The sequence below is a fragment of the Ovis aries genome, chromosome 6, assembly GCF_016772045.2.
Source record: "Ovis aries strain OAR_USU_Benz2616 breed Rambouillet chromosome 6, ARS-UI_Ramb_v3.0, whole genome shotgun sequence".
NCBI classification, from domain to species: domain Eukaryota; kingdom Metazoa; phylum Chordata; class Mammalia; order Artiodactyla; family Bovidae; genus Ovis; species Ovis aries.
In genome coordinates, this window is record NC_056059.1 from 5,755,574 (window position 1) to 5,775,439 (window position 19,866).

At 40.5% G+C, this 19,866-nt stretch overlaps 1 protein-coding gene across 1 annotated transcript; it reads left to right on the plus strand.

Annotated features, from left to right (window-relative positions):
* The first annotated feature begins 632 nt into the window (after positions 1-632).
* Positions 633-9,579, plus strand: MAD2L1 (mitotic arrest deficient 2 like 1). Its single transcript, XM_004009585.5, has 5 exons — positions 633-811; positions 1,560-1,706; positions 4,855-4,975; positions 6,377-6,480; positions 8,762-9,579. Exons 1-5 carry the CDS (start codon positions 739-741, stop codon positions 8,932-8,934), a joined length of 618 nt encoding a protein of 205 aa, XP_004009634.1. The 5' UTR covers positions 633-738; the 3' UTR covers positions 8,935-9,579.
* Positions 9,580-19,866: the final 10,287 nt, after the last annotated feature.

Sequence of the window (19,866 nt, forward strand, 5' to 3'; positions counted from 1 at the left end):
GTGAAAGTGTTAGGCGCGCAGTCGCGTCAGACTCTTTGTGACCCCATCTGCTGCAGCCTGCCAGGCTCCTCTGCCCATGAAATTCCCCGGGAAAGAATCCTGAAGTGCTTTGCCATTCCATTCTCCAGAGAATCCTCCCAACCTAGGAATCGTGCATTGCAGGTCTCTGGCATTGCAGGCAGAGTCCTCACCGTCTGAGCCACTAGGGAAGCAAACTCCCAGAGCACCTAGCAAGTTCCGACCGCTAAGGATCACTGGGGCCACTCAGGGTGGCGGACAGTTCATAACACTTTCAAAGAATCTTTCAAACTCGGGAATTGTGCTCCTAGGTCGCTCTGTCCGCAGACCCAGAGAGCGGCCACTGAAACCTGGACCTACCGTCTTGCCCGCTAGCCGCCAGCCCGCCAGCCAGCCCACAACTACAGCAAGAACCCAGACAGCTGTCACCACCCGGGAACGGCGCCGCCACGCCTCCCCACTGCGCCTGCGCGAACCGTCGCTCCCGCAGGGGCGGAGAGAACTGGCCGGACCCCGCCGCGCAGGGCGGGGGTCTAGAGGCACTTCGCGCCTGCGCAAAGGGCGCGACAGGCGGGGTCTAGTGGCCTTCGCGCCTGCGCAAAGGGCGCGACGGCGTCCTGCGTCGTTCCTTTTGAAACGAGTGGCGGGGAACTGCTCCGGAAGCCCCTGGCGTCGCTGTCTGCTGGGTGGAAGCGCGTCCCGTCCTCCGTGGGCCTGGCCATGGCGCTGCAACTCTCCCGGGAGCAAGGCATCACCTTGCGCGGGAGCGCCGAGATCGTGGCCGAGTTCTTCTGTAAGTCCTCCTCGCACGGGGCGGAGGGCGGGGAGAGCCGAGCGCAGGCCGCCCGCAGGCCCGCGGCTCGGCCGGAGCGGCCCCGAATCCCGGCCCTTGTACCGCGGCCTCCGGTGCCGGCAGGAGGGATCAGGAAGTGGGGCGGCGGGCGCCGCCTCCGCTCGCGTCGCTCCCGGCGGAGGAGGCGGCCCGGGCGCTGCGGCCGCAGTGCCGCCTTGCGAAGTCCCCTTCGCGGGAGGGTTTCTTTCCAGTGCAGAGCTCCTCCCACAGCCCCCGCCCCCGCCACGGCGAGGGGCCTCGGGTGGACCGTGACGGGCTAGACGTCTGAGCTCGGCCAGGTGTACCTGCTGACAGAACCTGGCAGGACCGCTGAGGATAAGAGGAGGAAAGAGACGGGGAGAGGCCTGCCTGGGCTTGGTACCCGTCTGTCAGTTGCCTGTTTTGACACCCTCTAATCATAAAATAGGCATTTGAACTTGTTCTACAATGAAATGAAATTTGGCACTGGTAGATTAGTGCAGTTTGGCATTTTTCTTCTGTTGCCACATAAATGCAGCTATCAGACGCAAGATTTTAAGGATTTTTTTTAATGCCACTTTGTACCTACTTGGCTTTCAGCAAAACACAAACACGTGTTTAGACATTTATAACTTTACACTGTTAATGAAACCATAGCCCCATCTACATATGCTTTATTTCCCCCAAAGTTACAACGTGACGATGACTTTAATATTTCTTATGTTTTCAGCATTTGGTATCAACAGTATTTTATATCAGCGTGGCATATATCCATCGGAAACCTTTACTCGAGTGCAGAAATATGGACTCACCTTGCTTGTAACTACTGATCCTGAGCTCATAAAATACCTAAATAATGTGGTGGATCAACTAAAAGGTATTTTATTGTTGGACACAGTTTTGAGTTTTGCAGGCCTTTATGTGAATAGGATCCTCGGGACTTCCCAGGTGATTCAGTGGTAAAGAATCCACCTGCCAATGTAGGAGACACAAAAGACTCAGGTTCCATCATGGGTCTGGAAGATCCCCTGGATGAGGAAATGCCAACCCACTCCAGCATTCTTGTCAGGATAATCCCATGGACAGAGGAGCCGGGCGGGTTACAGTCCATTGGGTTGTAAAGAGTTGGATAGGAGCACGCATTTTCTAGCTTCTTGGTGGTCATTTTTCAGCTCTGCACAGGGTAGTGTAAATCGCACTACCATATCCGATACAGTGAACTAATTGGAAGGGAAGCAAATAACATACAAATTAAAAGAATTCCCACCCTTCCTCCACTTTTGAGTAGACTGAATATTTTAAGGTTCGGAATCTGATATGGCTTAACAAAACAATCTCCATCAACTCCTTCAGGGATGATAGAACACATTGGAATTTTATGTTATTATGATGGCATTCGTTATCTGAGAAAAATACACTGCATGTATTTTTTGTAGCTGCTTGGAGTCTGAAGCCATCATTGTATATATTAAGATGAAGGAATTAAAATCAGATTCAACTTAGGGAACTAAACTTTAAAAAGAAGGAACTACTAAATAACAGCACTCATTGGAATTTTCTTATTTTTCACCTGTTTCCATTTCTTTTTTTTTTTTTTTTTAATCACGCCTGTGAGTCAGTAAGCCTTTTCTATCTGCACACTCATTTTCTTCTTTTAGCTCAAGAAGTTGCAGTATTGTTGGATTAGTAGCTCCATCTATTCCTTTTATTTCTAGAATTTCTACTAGTTTCTTTTTCATATTTCTCTACACTTAGGATTCTCATTTCTAATTTCTCTGTGTTGTAAAATGTTTCTCCTTTTCTGCCCATTAGATCTTCCAAAATACTAGTTCTAAAAATACTACAGCCGCATTTTTTTTTAACTTTAAAAGTCATGAATCACTTTTGTTGTTTCAGCTAGCTTCATTTTCACATTACATCATTGCGTTTTCATTAACTTCAGAGCTAAGCCACCCATAGTCATTCATACGGCTGCACTCAGATTGTTTGGTATGGAACCTCTAGGCAACTATGGATGTATGTCTTCATCTTCATCTGAAGAAGTAGCAAGCCAGCCTTGCCTAAGTTACTGGTTTTTGGTTTGTGTCCTTTGAGACCAATAACATTTCTTGTCAGAGGTATCTACACTTTCCTACTTAATTTCTCCCTTTTAGTTAAAATGGAGGAAATGCTTTACAGGCAAATTGTTCAATTCCACTTTTAAATTCTACTTCTCTAGCGTTAGGAACTTAACCCTGTTTCCTCTCTCTTACGTTGTCAATTTCTTTGTTTTCATTTGGATTATTCCCATTGGTTTCATTTCCATTTTTAAGAGAGAAAAAAATCGCCAACTTCCCCATATCTTCAAATTACCACTCAATCTCTTTTTCACAGGTAAACTGGTAAAAGTTGTTCATATATGCCAGGAGTGAGCGAGGCCAACAGGCCAGATCCAGCAAGTGGCTTATTTTTGTACTGCTTGCAAGCTAAGAATATTATTACATTTTAAAGAAGACTATGCAACGTAGGTGACCCATAAGACTTCAGTATTTCTAAAATATTTTCTATCTCTTTAAAAAAAAAAACCTGCCGATGCCTGAATAAAGTATTCTCAGTTTCTAAGATTGAGGGCTCAGCCTGAGGCCCTCTTACTATAATCTGTCTCTAGTTGACCTCTTACATGTACATAATTCTAGTAACAAGTTGTGTATCTGACTCATGAACCAATATCTAACCAAAGCCTCTCCTAACTCTTGGCTCATATATTGCCCCCTTATGTCTTTATGCAGCTATATAATATACTACTTCATACTCACTATATTAAAAACTGAATTTAGGATCATCTCCATTTCAGTTCTCTTTCCTCTTGGTGACTGGATCAACCATCCGACTACTGATATAAATCAGAAACTTGGGAGCTATCCCTGATTCATTCCTCTTCCTTACCCTGAGGTAATCCAATAAGTCTTAACAGTTTTAACCATGAAATCTCTTGAATCTGTCTACTGCTTCATCTCTACCAGTGTATCTTCTCCAAGTCTTTATTAGCTCTTGTTGGAGTTATGCATGAATTAGTGCCCTAGATCCCCTGTTTACTTCCAGTTTACGGGAAGTTTTGTTGTTTCAGCTAGCTTCATTTTCAGATTACATCATTGCGTTTTCATTAACTTCAGAGCTAAGCCACCCATAGTCATTCATACGGCTGCACTCAGATTGTTTGGTATGAAACCTCTAGGCAACTGTGGATGTTGCCTAGAGGCCAAGAAGGATAGTTTTCCAATACAACTTGAATCACATCATATGCTGCTTGAAACACAGTAATGACCACTTTAGTTCTTAAGAGTGTCACATCTTTAATTTGGTGCTCATGACCTCGTGTGGTCTGGCCCATTTATCTTGTCAGACCAGCCTTGTCCATCCTCCCTTTCTTAAACTGCAGTTGTATTGGCCTCCTTTCAGTCCTCTGATCCAGTGCTCTGTTTTGTGTCTAAGACCTATACCTTTAGCAGGGAGATCCCACATGCCACAACTAAGACCTCACACCGCCAAAATAAATCCATCATTTCATATTTTAAAACCTATACCCTCTTTCCTGTTTTGCATACATATACGGTTGTCTCTTAGAACAAAACTCAAACCCCCGAGTCAGAATTTCCTATTCTGTGCTTTAATTGTAGTATATGTTGCACCATCATAGGTAACCGCTATTATGTCATAGGAAACTGCACCATCATAGCAGTTAGAGCAGTTATAATTTCACATTTATTGTTGTGATTTGATTAATGACATCTCCTTCACCCTTCCCTTGGATTACGATGGAAGTACCTCGTGTTCACTGTCTTAGCACCCAGTGCTATACCTGGCACAAACACTGAGAATCTGAAATCGGGAGCTAGGCCATTGATGGGGCAAATTTTCTGCACAATTTGGAGGAGAACGAAAGTAGCAGTGGGAGAAGTTTGCTGAGGATACGAAGTTGGTCTTGAGAGGAGAGTTGCTTTGTAATGCAGTGAACTAAAAAAGATGCCTTGTTTTGTATATTGCAGAATGGTTATACAAGTGTTCAGTTCAGAAACTGGTGGTAGTCATCTCAAATATTGAAAGTGGAGAGGTCCTTGAAAGATGGCAGTTTGATATTGAGTGTGACAAGACTGCAAAAGATGACAGGTAAGTAGAAATTACTTCCATTTTCGTATGTTTTTAAATTTATGTTCTTTCCCAAATGAGTTCTAATTATATGGAACAAGTTTCATATAAAGTACAATTTTTTTCTAGGATGTTTATTTTTTTAATATAAATTTATTTAATTGGAGGTAATTACTTTATTGTATTGGTTTTGCCATACATCAACATGAATCCGCCATGGGTATACGCATGTACCCCATCCTGAACCCCTATCCCACCTCCCTCCCCGTACCATCCCTCTGGGTCATCCCAGTGCACCAGCCCCCAGCATCCTGTATCATGCATCAAACCTGGACTGGCGATTCATTTCACATATGATATTATACATGTTTCAATGCCATTCTCCCAAATCATCCCACCCTCGCCCTCTCCCACAGAGTCCAAAAGACTGTTCTATACATCTGTGTCTCTTTTGCTATCTCACGTACAGGGTTATCAATACCATCTTTCTAAATTCCATATATATGTGTTAGTATACTGTATTAGCGTTTTCTTTCTGGCTTACTTCACTCTGTATAATAGGCTCCAGTTTCATCCACCTCATTAGAACTGATTCAAATGTATTCTTTTTAATGGCTAGGATGTTTAATTTGATCCTTAGTCTTCTGTGGCAAAGAATAGTTCACTGTCTTATGTAGATAATGTACTTTTAACATAATTGCCTATGGTGTAAATTGGTGAATTTCACCCTTCAGTGTTTATGGTAGTATGTACCTGGTGGTCCGTTTAGTGAATTGTTTAAAGGTACTTCTAACCATCAGGGATTTTCCTAGATTCCCCAAGCCTAAGATTCAGCTCTATTGTATTTCATTGAATGCCCCAAATTTTCTAAGACACTTCATAAAAAAGTTTCCAGAGCACCTGAATGGGAAATGCTCATATGATCATGTCTAGCATTGTCCTAGGCTTGCTTACTGGTAAATTCAGAATCATTTTTCATAATGAAATGTAGTTTGCTTCTGAAGCCTTTGGGTTTTTTAAGGAAATTTTTAGCTTATAAGAATAATTTGATATTTAATTTAATATCTTTTTTGAGGCAGTAGGGAATTAAGCATTAGGAAAAATGCACCAACAAAATATTTTAGGTACTATAATTTTCATTTTTTGAAAGGTACTGTAGTTTTCCTAACTTTAAGCACTTGGCCAGTTTTCTGATTATCTGATACCAAATGACCTGATTTTAAGACCACCCCTAGAAAATGACTGGAATGATAAATAATAAAATGCATATGCCTCTTGTGGTATATAGGCCCTAATGATATAACTTACCAAAAAAAAACACTCCATTTTAATGTATTACTTATTTGATCTTGGAGACATTTAATCAGTCTTACCAATGTTTTAAATAATTTATTAACACTTAAATTGATTTGGTTTCAATAGTGCACCCAGAGAAAAGTCTCAGAAAGCTATCCAAGATGAAATCCGTTCAGTGATCAGACAGATCACAGCTACAGTAACATTTCTGCCACTGTTGGAAGTTTCTTGTAAGTATTATACAACTTCACATTGACTTTAAATTTGTCAGGGAAAAGACTAAGCTACTATTTTAAGAATTAGCCCTTTATTAAATGCCAGGGTCCAGCCCTGGTGGATCCAGGGTGATTCAAAGGTGGGGATGGAGTCGGCGTCCTTGGAAAAATACATATTTAATTACAGATATATAGAGAGATTAGAAACGGATAGTGTAGTAGGAAGATTAGTGGAGAAAAAGAGGCTGAATAACTTGGATTACGTGGAATAGCATCCATGCTCCAGATGGGAATTCAGCCAGAAAAATGAGGAGCAAGAAAGAACAACATGGGGGAATCAGTCTTTCTGGAAACTGATCGGATTTTTTTATTTTTGGGTTTGCTTATATACTTTTTGTTACACATAGGGATGAATACAGAGTCATGTGGGGGTCAGCAGTCCTGACCTTTATCAAAATCAGGTGCTTCACATAAAAAGGTCTTAGGGATTTTACGATCCTTTCTGATAACCTAAAACTTATTTTTTCCAAGGGTGTTTTTTCTTAAACCAGGCACCACCCTCCAAATAAAGTTACATTCCTATAGGGTGAGGGTGTAGTGAGTTACAATCAAGAAAGGAATTTATTTAACCCAAGGTTAACATGATTAATCTTAAAGGTTAATACTTATTTCTCCTATATACTTAAAGGTTAATGCTTATTTCTCCTATATGCTAGTTATATTCATTATAAGGGCAGGGAATATGGAGATTTAGCAGCAAACATCAGCCCAACAAATGAAAATCCTTTCACCAATGCTCCTCCTAAGATCTATTTAGTCTTAAGATAGTGATAAAGTTACATTTGACATAGCAAGGACACAGTGATTTATAACAAAGTACAGTGATCTATTGCAAAAGAGAAAATTCATTAACTCAAAAAGTCTAGTATTGCTAACATGAAAAACTACTATATTTCCTTTTCTATATCCCAAATACATTGATTAATATATTCCCGGGTGCCTAAGGATATAGAGGCCTGGCTGCAATCATTGACTCAACAATGAGAAAAGCCCTACGCTAATTAAGACTCTCAAAATACTCCAAAAACTCTCTGTGCTGTTTATGGTTAGGTAGTAAACAATCATGTGTGTAGTGACAGGAGTATGGATAATCCTGTCACACAAGCTAGTCTGTCAGCAGAGAGGTTTGACCTAAGACACCCTTGTCCCACCCAGAGCAGGGAATTAGCAGCAATTATTGACACAACAAATGAAAAACCCTTCACCAATATAATTCCTAACCAACCCACTATACTAATAATTTCTAACGCCCCAAAAGAATTTGCCTTTAGTAAGTCTCAAACATCTTGTGCCTCTCAGATTGAGAGGCTGTAAACAATCACATGTGGCCGGAGGAACCTATACAGGTGGGCTAGATAACCTTCAGAGGAGTCCGTAAGCTGAAACACTATTGTCACTCCCAGGAATTTTTATTGCCTTGGAGCTGCACGTTTACTCCTTCTCCGAGAGAAACGGTTATGGGGGAGAGCCCCCCGTAAAGTCAGAGGTGTAGGTGAGAGCATATAACAGACTCTGGTTTTGGGGTTAGATGCTCGGGAACAGGGGGTTTCCTGAGGCTTGATCACGCCTTTGTGTATGCCAAGCCTCCTTCCTCATGACCTTTGCCATGGGCGGAGTTCCTCACGCTGGCCCCCGGCAATTAAATTTTTTCTTAATTAATATTATACAATAAGAATGAAAAACACATTATAAAGCAGAAGTAGTGTTATATGCGTTCTAGACATTTAGAAATTCTGAAAAGGAAAGGAATGAAAGTATTCCACATATTCATTCTTGGATGTCTTAATGTAATCCCGTGCATTATCTTAATTTTTTATGTATATTAAGGCTAGCCATAACTGTCTTGCTTTTCTACCTTATCAGATATTTCCTGAATGTCTACTATATTGGAGACACTGCTCTAGGCCTCAGGCTACATCAGTCACAGAGCCCAGATGTTAGCTTTCCTTCAGGTTACCTTTATGCTATCCTGTGTGATTGACTCCATACTTTCTGCAGATAATGGTTTTCTCTTTTAAAAAAGAGCAAACTTGAAGTTTTCATAAGATAAAAGAAGTGCAATATTTTCTGTAATACAGTAAATTTCTATTGAGGAAAAGCAATTGACTAGTCATTACAGACCAGGCTAAACTATGTTTTCTAATACTGTGGGTGGTTCAAAATGTGAGAGAGACAAGGAGGGTTCTTCTACTTTGGAAAAAAATAATGTACTTTAATGATTTTATCTCCAATCTAGGTTCATTTGATCTCCTCATTTATACAGACAAAGATCTGGTTGTACCTGAGAAATGGGAAGAGTCGGGACCACAGTTCATTACCAATTCTGAGGAAGTTCGTCTTCGTTCATTCACTACTACAATTCACAAAGTAAATAGCATGGTAGCCTACAAAATTCCTGTCAATGACTGAGGATGAGATATGGACAGTAACGTGCTTGTAACTCTCAAATGTGGTTTTCCTGTCAGATCAACTATGGTTGATATGTTTTATTTCATTGGTTAATTTTTAGATGAGGAAAACTTAACATGATACTTTACTGAATCTGTGCAAAATTGTTCGTTTTTGGTACCTATCTGACTTTCCATAGGGTTGACATAAGTTACTGCACAGATTGCCTCAGTACTGCAGTGTTACTTTCTTTGAAGGTAGTAACCATAGGTGGAAAAACTTTTGCTAAATGCCTTTCTAAATCAGACTTTTGGTCAAGTAGCTTGACGCAGAATATAGAGAAATATTTAAATATAAAATAGAACAAAAGAAATGTGAATATTCAGAATCTTCATTTACATCCTGAAAGTAACTAATGATAGTCCATAAGTAGTGAAATATTTCTCCTATTGCATCCTCTTGTCATTTATTTCATTTGTATAGTTTCCGTATTGAAAAAATGTCCAATTATTTGAGTTTAATTTATGTAACTTGAGCCTATAAAGCTGTGGATATTCCCACTTTTCAAATTGTTGTGATACAGAACTCTTAAGAATGTCTTTTTATGTTTTATAAAATCAAGCTTTAAATGAATGATGAAATAAAGTTAAATGTGTGTGTTTTAAATTTGTATTAAGTTTTTTATATTGGTGTATTGATACAGTTAAGTAGTTATTATGGATTCAGTACGGCATATTATTTCTTGTGCCTACTATGTTGTAGGGAGGGCCTAAGGATACAAAGTTGAGTAAGTCTCGAGGTACTTTCAATTTATTGGACAAACTTTTATTAAACCTCCTTCAACCTATAACAGTAGATTTAAAATAAACATTGTTCTTTATGTAAAATGATAAATGTCACTTGGAATTAATTCAGTTTAGCAAATGTTAGATTGTATACAACCTTTCTATGCTCTTAGGTTTATTATCAGGGACCCTTGAACAACATAAGGGTTGGAACATTGACCCTCTAAGCAACTGAAAATCCCAGTAAAACTTAGAGCCAGCCCTTCATATCTGTGGTTACCCCAAACCCATGGATTCAACAAACCATGGATCATGTAGTACTATAGTATTTACTATTAAAAAATAGCCAAATATAAGTGGACCTGCACAATTCAAACTGTTGTTCAAAGGTCAGCTGTGTACTTAAACATCATGTTTATTCCTCTGCCTGTGCCTTCATTAATACTCTAATCAGGTATACTCTTTCAGTTGCCACCTATTTTTCCAGGGTCAGTTTAAGGCAAACTTATAAAAATTGCTTTCTAATCTCTATACTAAATCTTAGCTCATTTTGTAATAATTCAGTTTTTTAAGTATGTAGTAGCAAACACTGTTCTAAGATCTTCATATGTATTTATTCAGTCTTCACTAGTAAGTAAATACACATAACTGTATCCATTCACTCAAAATTTACATAATGAGCATCTATTAATGTGCAGAATAAGAATACTGCATGCCAAGCATTAGGAAGAATGAAACAAAGTCCTGGCCTTCCTAAAGCTTGAGATCTTATGAAGGAGAGGAAAGTGTATGACAAAGGACCATAAAGTAACCAAACAGGTTTATTTCATTGTGTGTTTGTGTTATTTCACTTGGAATAATCTTTCTCTGATCCAGCTGGGTGCTTGTTGCGGATAAAGGGCAGCGTCTTGCATTCTTTCATCTCTTGGTGCTGCTGGACAAATAGATGCCAGTCTTTGATGATGGGTATCATGTATGCTGCTGCAAAAGCCATCACCAGAGAGAAGCTGAAAGTATCTAACTTAGGTCCACCCATGTCTTTTTTTCCTGAATAAGAAAAGCAGTTATGTAGAAGTGGAACTTGTATTGATTTAGGGATGGTCAAAACTCAATATTCAAAAAACAAAGATTATGGCATCTGGCCCCATCACTTCATGGCAAATAGGGAAAAGGTGGAAGCAGTGACAGATTTTATTGGGCTCCAAAATTGCTGTGTATGGTGACTGCAAGCATGAAATTAAATGACACTTGCTCCTTGGAAGAAAAGATGTGACTCTTGATGAAGGTGAAAAAGGAGAGTGAAAAAGTTGGCTTTGAAGCTCAGCATTCAGAAATTAAGATCATGGCATCCAGTCCCATCACTTCATAGCAAATAAATGTGGAAACTGGCTGACTGTTTTGGGGGCTCCAAAATGACTGCAGATGGTGATTGCAGCCATGAAATTAAAAGACTCCTTGGAAGCAAAGTTATGACCAACCTAGACAGCATATTGAAAAGCAGAGACATTACTTTACCAACAAAGGTCTGTCTAGTCAAGGCTATGGTTTTTCCAGTGGTCATGTATGGATGTGAGAGTTGGACCATAAAGAAGGCTCAGCACTGGAGAATTGATGTTTTCGAACTGTGGTGCTGGAGAAGACTTGAGAGTCCCTTGTACCGGAAGCAGGTCAAACCAGTCAATCCTAAAGGAAATCAACCTGAATATTCACTGGAAGGTCTGACACTGAAGCTGAAGCTTGGATACTTTGGCCACCTGATGCGAAGAGCTGACTCATTGGAAAAGACCCTGATGCTGGGAAATACTGAGGGCGAAAAGAGAAGAGGGCAGCAGAGGATGAGAGGGTTAGATATCGTCACTGAGTCAATGGACATGAATATGGGCAAACTCCAGGACATAGTGGAGGATAGGACCCTGGGAGTGTGCAAAGAGTCGGACAACTTAGCAACTGAACAACAGAGTCTCTGTTTCCAAACAGCGTGAGGTGCATTATAGTGGTCACTATTAAGACAGTTGAATTCTTGGGCTGTTGACGTTTGAGAGATTGAGAAGGAAAGCAGAAGTAGAACTTGAAAAATAGGAAGAGAGTTGAAAATTATGGTCCTGTTTTTAGGAAATATGTTTGAAAATCTTTATAGAAAGCAATGGCTGCTTCTGGAAACACTGCCTCTTTGCTAATAGGAATAATAAATTTGGTTCTTTCCCCTAAAAGCACACCAGTAGCAACATTATGAATTACTGACAACACTTAAATGTCATTTATGTATTTAATATTAGTGATCTTAATACTGATTTATTATGATTCATACCCTCTTTTCAAGAGTTATGTCCAGAAATTCATGCTCTGGTTTTGAATGTTAGTCTCAATAGGAGCTTCAGCCATACAGTCTATTGCCTAGAAGTTACTCTATAGTACCAATTCTGCATTAGCTAGACTCTTTAAAAAAAGTGGGCTTTAAAAAAAGTTAATGAAAGGACATTAACTACATAAAGAATCAAAGGGAAGGCTGGAAACTAGAGAACTAGAGCAGCCCCAAGGACTCTCAAGTCACAAATTTGTGAACTCTGTAATAAATGGGTCACTGATGTTACCCAGTGACATCTCCAAAGGAGTCAAACTGATGGTTTCAAAAAGAGTAATATGGATAGTTTAAAAAAAAAGTGACAATGAGGAGCCTTAGCATTCTAACAAGCTGAGATATAAGACTAAGAATTCTGGGAAATTGCATTTTTAAATACTTTGAACACTTTGACGCAGCCAGCGTTGTTAAGATGGTTAAGTTAGATTGCATATTACTATTGTGAGTTTTCTGAGGAGCTAGTCATGATCTTTTTCACCTCTTACAGATTATATATCGATTCAGAAATATACTTACTGGAGTTGAGCAGGAAGAAGCCAAGCTGTGAGCTTTATTGAGAAAGATTGACTGGGAAAACTTTGGCCTACGATTCCCATTGAACTTGTCCCACTCCCTTTCTATACCTTGAGGCTCACCTTGGGAGGGAAATATTTAATCTAACAGAGGAAAGAATTGTGACTGACATCCCCGCCATGTTAAAGAAGTTGACTCCAAAAGAGTCTGGTAAGCCTCCAGACCTGGCCTGCACTCTGACTCAGTTCTGCTTACTATAAGTAGAGGAATGAAAACATGTTCCAGTTGAGCCCATCAAAGTCTGAACTAGAGCCCCAGAAGGGACTGAATCCAACCTAGTCTTCAGGGTCCTTCTCCCGTATCGTTAGCTGGACAGAGAAGTCAGTCCTCTGGTACTTTTACGCAGAGGTAGAATAATCTCACGTATTGGCTGAAATGGCAACCCACTCCAGGGGTCTTGCCTGGAGGATCCCATGGACAGAGGGGCCTGGTGGGCTACAGTCTATGGGGTTGCAAAGAGTCAGACACGACTAAGCAACTAACACCCAAACAAGCACAACAGTGACAACAAACATTTGTTTCTCCTTCAGGTCTGCAGGTCAGCAGATTGCCTCAGTCTCACGTAAGTCTACGGGCCACACGTCTCACTTTACCGCTGAAGGGGCACAGAACTCTGAGGCTTCGCTTCAGACTTGTACACTGATGCTTTTCCACATTCCACTGACCAAGGCAAGTCTTATGGTTAAGCCAAACTTCAGAGGGAAAGGGAAATACACTCCTCCCAAGGAGATGGTGGGAGAGGTGTGAAAATCGAATGAAAGGATCTAATAGACCAGGGATTGGCAAACTTTTTTCTGTAAAGGGTCAGTTTAGGCTCTGTAGCCAATATGGTCTCTTGCACCTACTCAAGTGAGTCAGTTGTTACGAAAGCTCCTCAGACAGTAAGTAAACAAATGAACATGGCTCTGTTCCAGTAACAAAAAGCTGATGTGCTGTATTTGGTCCATGGGTTACAGTTTGCTGACCCTGTAATAGATACTTTTGCTCATTTGTTCACAAATGTTCAAACCTGTCCCTGGCTCAAAGCAACTGATTCTCTGATACTTAAGGCTTACAGTTAAAACATCATTATTTGTTGAATCCATCCACAGTACCTCAAATGGGATGGCCCTCTATTTTATCTCAATCCTGAATTGAAACATAACTGGCTATTTCTTTGAGGTACTCCTCAGGACACCCTACAATGAATTTTTATCTGAAAACTTGGGAAGGGAGCCCTTTGGTATATGACGCCTATGAAGAGGTTGAGAACAGTGAAAACGCTACATGCTTCTATTTTTAATCACTGTATAAACATGGATGCTGAATACATTTTTATTGCTAGTATGCATTCAATTTCTTAGGTTCCTAATCTGCTATATGTTTTGTAATTATGGACTGAAAAATTACTAGCATAATAAAGTAGCTATCCACACACATATTTAATTTTTTCTTTACCTTCTGTTTCATGTAATTGTAAGATTTATCTTAATTTTATTAAATGTGAAAATGCAGGATAGCTGAAATAATGCTGCATTGTAATACCTATGTTTTCCACCAGGTGTCACTAATACAGTGAATTTCTTTTGACTGTTAATAGCTTTTCTTATTGAAAGTTAACTTTGGGACTTCCGGCTACAAAAAGACATCGGGAGAAAAAACACAGCATCTGTCTTGCTAGGCATTTTACAGGAACTGTTTCATTTAACTCTCATGCTTTAGTGCACAAGAAGAATTGCAGGGTCAGTGGGCATGTAAATGGCACTGTGTTTAAAGTTTAGATGGTCTCCTTTGTCCATGGCCGTGGAAGTCCATTTGACTCCATAGCAAGCACATCGAAAGGAATGTTTCTTCACCATTTTCTTAGTGGCTCTTACCGTCTACGTCCTGTTAGCAACTCAGTGTCCAGAATAAGTCAGTTTTCCTTTACTGGGCTTGAAGTTACATTGGTGAGTGTGTATTTCCTCCTCAGATGACTCTGACCAATGATGGGAAGCAAACAAAACACAGGACATTTTCCTATACCTTATCTATATTGTTCATAGAAAAAATCAAGTATGAATTTTCAAGCATTTGTAAACCAGCTTTCCAACTTGCCAGGAGAATTGTTCATTACTCCGTGGGGCATTCATTTTTGGCTTAACTTGTAAATAATTTCTCATTTTTAAAAATTCCATGTGTGAAACTGTATTTCAGTTATTTATTCATTGTAACCATGATAAAAGTTTGTGTTGGAATAACTATGGAATAAAACCTGTCTATTAAACTTCAAATTTTATTACTTATATTTTCTAAAAACAGATCCCAAGTAATCTTTCCATTCTTCATGATTATGGCTTTGAAAGTCAGCAGAATTAACCTCTGCTTATTTAAAAAAAAAATCTAGCTGGGAAAACTACTTAATCTCCATTAGAGCAGACAATCCTGTTCCAATCTGGCAAAAACACTGTAGCCCTAGCAACAAAACTATTAGAAAAGGCCTAGAGAGAAAAATGTCAGAGCTGACCCTCTGATTACACAAGTCAGTTTATGTTACCACTTCACCTATTTTTGTCCTCCTACCATTTAATCTATGTTTATACTAGAGAAACATAATACAGTTTCATTTATTTGTCTAGGTCCATTTTCATCTCCATTTATCTGCATCATTTTGCTCTGCAAGCTTGTTTGCACAAAGGAACTTAACATCTGATCAAAATCCTTATTGTCTTGGAATTTCATCTGTGCTGGAAAAGGCCTCTGAGCATAAGCAGGCTAACCACACTCTGCTTCCATGCAAGGGAAAGATCTCAAACTTCTCTAAAAACTAGTTAGATACAGATATATCAAGTAGATGCCTAGACATGGATATGATTTCTATCTGAAGGGCAGTCTCCTTGTCTATGTGCAGAAGTTAGTGGTTTTAAGAATTGAGTCAGTAATACCAAAATAGTTCATGTCTAAAATACCATTCTTGGATTGCTGTACGCAACCATAATAATCAATACAGCTCTGTGGAAACCAACTCAAAGTTTCCAGATCTAAAAAAGGAAATTTGTAGGCAATGATTATCTACCATGTGCCAAGCACCAATGAATGCTTTACATCTGTTCAGTCGCATTCCTTCTAGGAGACCAGAGGGTGGGGCTCGTGAGGAAGTGAGAGACTTGGGCTGCAGCCTGTGGCCTTGGGAACTGCTGGGGGACATGGGAAGGGCCATGGAGCAAAAAAAAGGATGAGGTCTGAGTCTCCAGTGACAAGTCCTCTGCAGTAAGCCTCAGTTCAGAACTGCAAGGAGAGAAGAGTGTGGAAAGAGAAGGGCTGGATCCAAAAGGAAGGTTTCATAAGTACTGATGCCTAGAGGGTAACCATGAAGGAACACTGAGTAGGTAGGAAGAGTCCTTCCTAGAATATCTTTAGCTCAACTTGTAGATAGGAATGGGCTCCGGCATCAGAATCCTCAGAACAAACTCTCTTCATTTTACACCTGTAAAAAGTGAGATTCAGGTAGGGTAAGTAATTTGCCCAACTTCAAACATCCTGAATACATTCCCAGACCTGACTCCAAAACCAATATTCTTTCTACTGTACCTCATTGCCTCTCAGAGACTAGGGAACAAGGAAGAGCTCCCCTGCTCCAGTGTCCATCTCAGCCAAGGAGACGTGCCACATGAATCTAACCCCAGGCTGGAGAAGAGAAAACTCACAGCCACAATATTTGACTGTCGAGGTGCATTAACTTTTTAAAAAACCTTTCCATGACAAGCTATCACTGAATGTTTGTAACACAGAGCGTTTTGCTGTGTACCAGCAGCATTTTCTATCAGCATTCTCTTCTGTCATTCTTTCACTTGTTCTTGTACCAAGTGCTGTGTTGGAATTTGGGTTTCTACTTTATGGGCTTTAACCAGTTTGAGAAACAGACACAGAAAATAGGAAGAGATTGAAATGTATTTATTACTACCTAAACTATGGGGTTCCTGTTAATGCTGGGTAGGAGGATGAGGCTTAGACCTAAAGCAGAAACAGGTTTGCTCCTTCCCCTGCATGAATGAGCTGTGAACACTCAGAGCACTTCCATCCTGCTCACTCGAGCCCCTAGTGTGGGAACAAGAGGGCCTGCATCCTGAATTCCCAGGGCAGAACTAGAAAGCTCCTCACCTGAGCTCCCGTAAGTCTCAGAAAGTGTTCCTCTTTGTTGTTGGGATGGTGTGAGAGAAAGTGGAGAGAGGAGCCCCTAACATTTCTCCAGTCCCAGTTCCCATCAGCAGGATCAGAACAGCAGCCTGGAGGCAGGAGCAACGTGCATCCCTCCCAGTATTTGCCGGGTTTTCACCCTTCTGTCATACCACACTGTGCGGCACTCCATCATGCCAGTTATTCTGGTGCCCAGACCTTTCAGGCATCTGTGTGAAAATAATATTCATGGTGATGGTGATAAGCATTTTTTACTTTGGTAATTATGTATTTTAATGTGTATTCAGAAAAATATGTAACACATTTTAACATACGAGCTAAAGATTTTTAAGTACACATAACATTTTTTTTGAAGCATTAGTGTGGGTGATAGGCAAATAAAGAAAAGTCACGAAGGCAACGCGTATATGAAGGGAGGCTGGGAGGCGATGTCCTGAGCCATGCCCTCATGAGGTCAGACCAGACGTAAGCCAGGGTGGCCGTCCCTAAGCGGGGCAGGCAGCGTGCTCACAGTGCTGCGTGCTGTCACCATCCGGCACTCTGCTCCTGGCTGCACAAACCTCCCCATTGGAACTACTGACGGGCATTTCACTCTTTGCCCAGAAAAGACTCTAGCAGCATATGAGTCAGACAGGATTCCATGCAGCACCATAAACTCAAAATTCACTCACTATTCTATTCTTATCACTAATTATGTCCTAGCATGCTGTCCAAAATACATCAGCAGACTTTATGAAATGAACACAAAGACTGGATCAACAATGGAAAAACGCTCCAAATTCAAACAATAGGAAGCTCTTATTATTTGACTTCCTCAAAACTAACTCCCCCTGCAAATAAAAGACCATAGAAATTAAAACCCAAATGCCTTCACTCCCAATGTTATGGGCTCAGTATCAGCCAGAGGGTCTTACATAGTTGTCTGGCTTCCTATATCTGCAGCTGCGTCCTAGGCTCTCTTTCATAAAAATGGAGCTTCTTTAAATCCTAATCTCTAGTTGTGTAATGTGGGTCAACACTGCTATTCTCAGCCAAAGAACACGACAGACGACTCGGCTGTGCCTGTGTTGGAGACAGTGAGGGCTTGAGAAGAGCGGGTCCCAGTCCCAGAAGAGCAGGCCAGCCAGCTGTGCCAGAGTCAAATCCACGGTCTGGGATTCTGCTCTCACTGACCAGAAACTGCCCAACAGCTGTGCTTGTCCATGCTTAATATATGTGTGTACTTCTTCTTTGTGCTTTTCCTTGTTTGGTTTGGGTGGTGCTCGTGCGATCTCCCCATATATGCTGCCTACTTTGTCTCAGAGTAACATGCGAGACATTATTGCCTTCTTAGAAAATTTAGATATTCTAGTTTCTTGTCTCATGCAAGACTGTGGTCTAGAGAAAACCTCTACTCCCAAATTCTTCCAACCATATTCTTTCTAGGAGTGAAGTACACTTTTCTCCATGAAAATATGAGGAATGCGGTAGAGACCATCACCCTACTTCCTTAGCACTATGTTTTTTAACTTAATAATATACATTGCTTTATTTATTCTGATTATTGTGATTGTCATCACTTCCATAAACTTTTCCTTCCTACCTAGGTAGGTTGAGTTGGACCCAGATAGGCAGTAGGTGACCAGAGTCAAAATTAAAATTAAAACACCAGGATCTCAATAAGACCAGAGGGTCAGGATTACTCTTGTAGTGTTGGTGGGAATGTAAACTGCTTCAACCACTGTGAAGAACAGTATGAAGGCTTCTTTGAAAATTGAGGACAGCATTTCTAACTGATGCAGCAATTCTATTGGGTTAGCCAAAAAGTTCATTCAGGTTTTCCCATAGCATCTTATAGAAAAAAAGCTGAATGACATTTTTGGCCAACCCAAAACTTTCAGGTATTTGTCTGAAGAAAAGAAAAACACTAATCTGAAAAGATACAGGCACCCCTGGGTTCACTGCAGCATTATTACAACAGCCAAGATATGGAAATGACCGACATGTCCAAGGTGGATAAGGACGCTATACACACACACACACGCACACACACACACACACACACAAGATATGGAAATGACCGACATGTCCAAGATGGATAAGGATGCTATACACACACACACATGCACACACACACACACACAAGATATGGAAATGACCGACATGTCCAAGATGGATAAGGATGCTATACACACACACACACACACACACGCGCACACACACACAAGATATGGAAATGACCGACATGTCCAAGATGGATAAGGATGCTATACACACACACACATGCACACACACACACACACAAGATATGGAAATGACCGACATGTCCAAGATGGATAAGGATGCTATACACACACACACACACACACACACACATGCACGCAACAGAACAGTAGGCAGCCATAACTGAAGGAAGCCTTGCCCTCTGGACGACATGGATGGAGCTCGAAGGCGTTCTGCTAAGTGAAATAAGACAGGTGAAGACAGACAAATACCATATAATTTCTCTTACATGGAATATAAAAAACAAAACAAAAACAAACTCATAGATTCAGAGGACAGACTGCTGGTTACCAGAAGGGACGGGGTTAAAGGAGGGTGAAATGAAGGAAAGGGATCAAGTGTATGGTGATGGCTGGTTACTAGACTTACTGATTACTTTGTACTGTATGCCAAGATTGATTTATAATATTGTCTACCTGAAGTTTGTATGAATATGATATACTAATTTTACTTCAATTTAAAAAAAATTTTTAAGAAAAAGGAACAGAAGGATTCAAAAGTTTAGCAAGACTTTAAGGAGATTCTAGATATCACAGATTAAATCCAAAAGTTAGTATTCCAAAAGGTGGGCCATTGAAAACATAAAACACAAGCATAAGCCAAAAAAGAAAAACCTAAACCTAAACTTCAGGGCAGAAACTTTGCTGTTTCCCTCCTTCCTGTCTCGGCAGGATCTGACTGATCGTTAGTGTAAGGAGAAAGACTGCAGCTGCGGAGGGAAGTGGTGCCAAGAGTTGCAGCTGCAGAAATTTCTTGCTTTCGTTTTTTCGCTTTTAATGTGTAAAATTAATACATATGCAAGTTAAAAAAAAATCCAAC

Coding starts and splice junctions, on each gene's coding strand:
- MAD2L1 (XM_004009585.5), top strand. CDS start 739: ATGGCGCTGCAACTCTCCCGGGAGCAAGGCATCACCTTGCGCGGGAGC. Junction 4,976..6,376: donor AAGACTGCAAAAGATGACAG/GTAAGTAGAAAT, acceptor TGGTTTCAATAG/TGCACCCAGAGAAAAGTCTC. Junction 6,481..8,761: donor GCCACTGTTGGAAGTTTCTT/GTAAGTATTATA, acceptor TCTCCAATCTAG/GTTCATTTGATCTCCTCATT.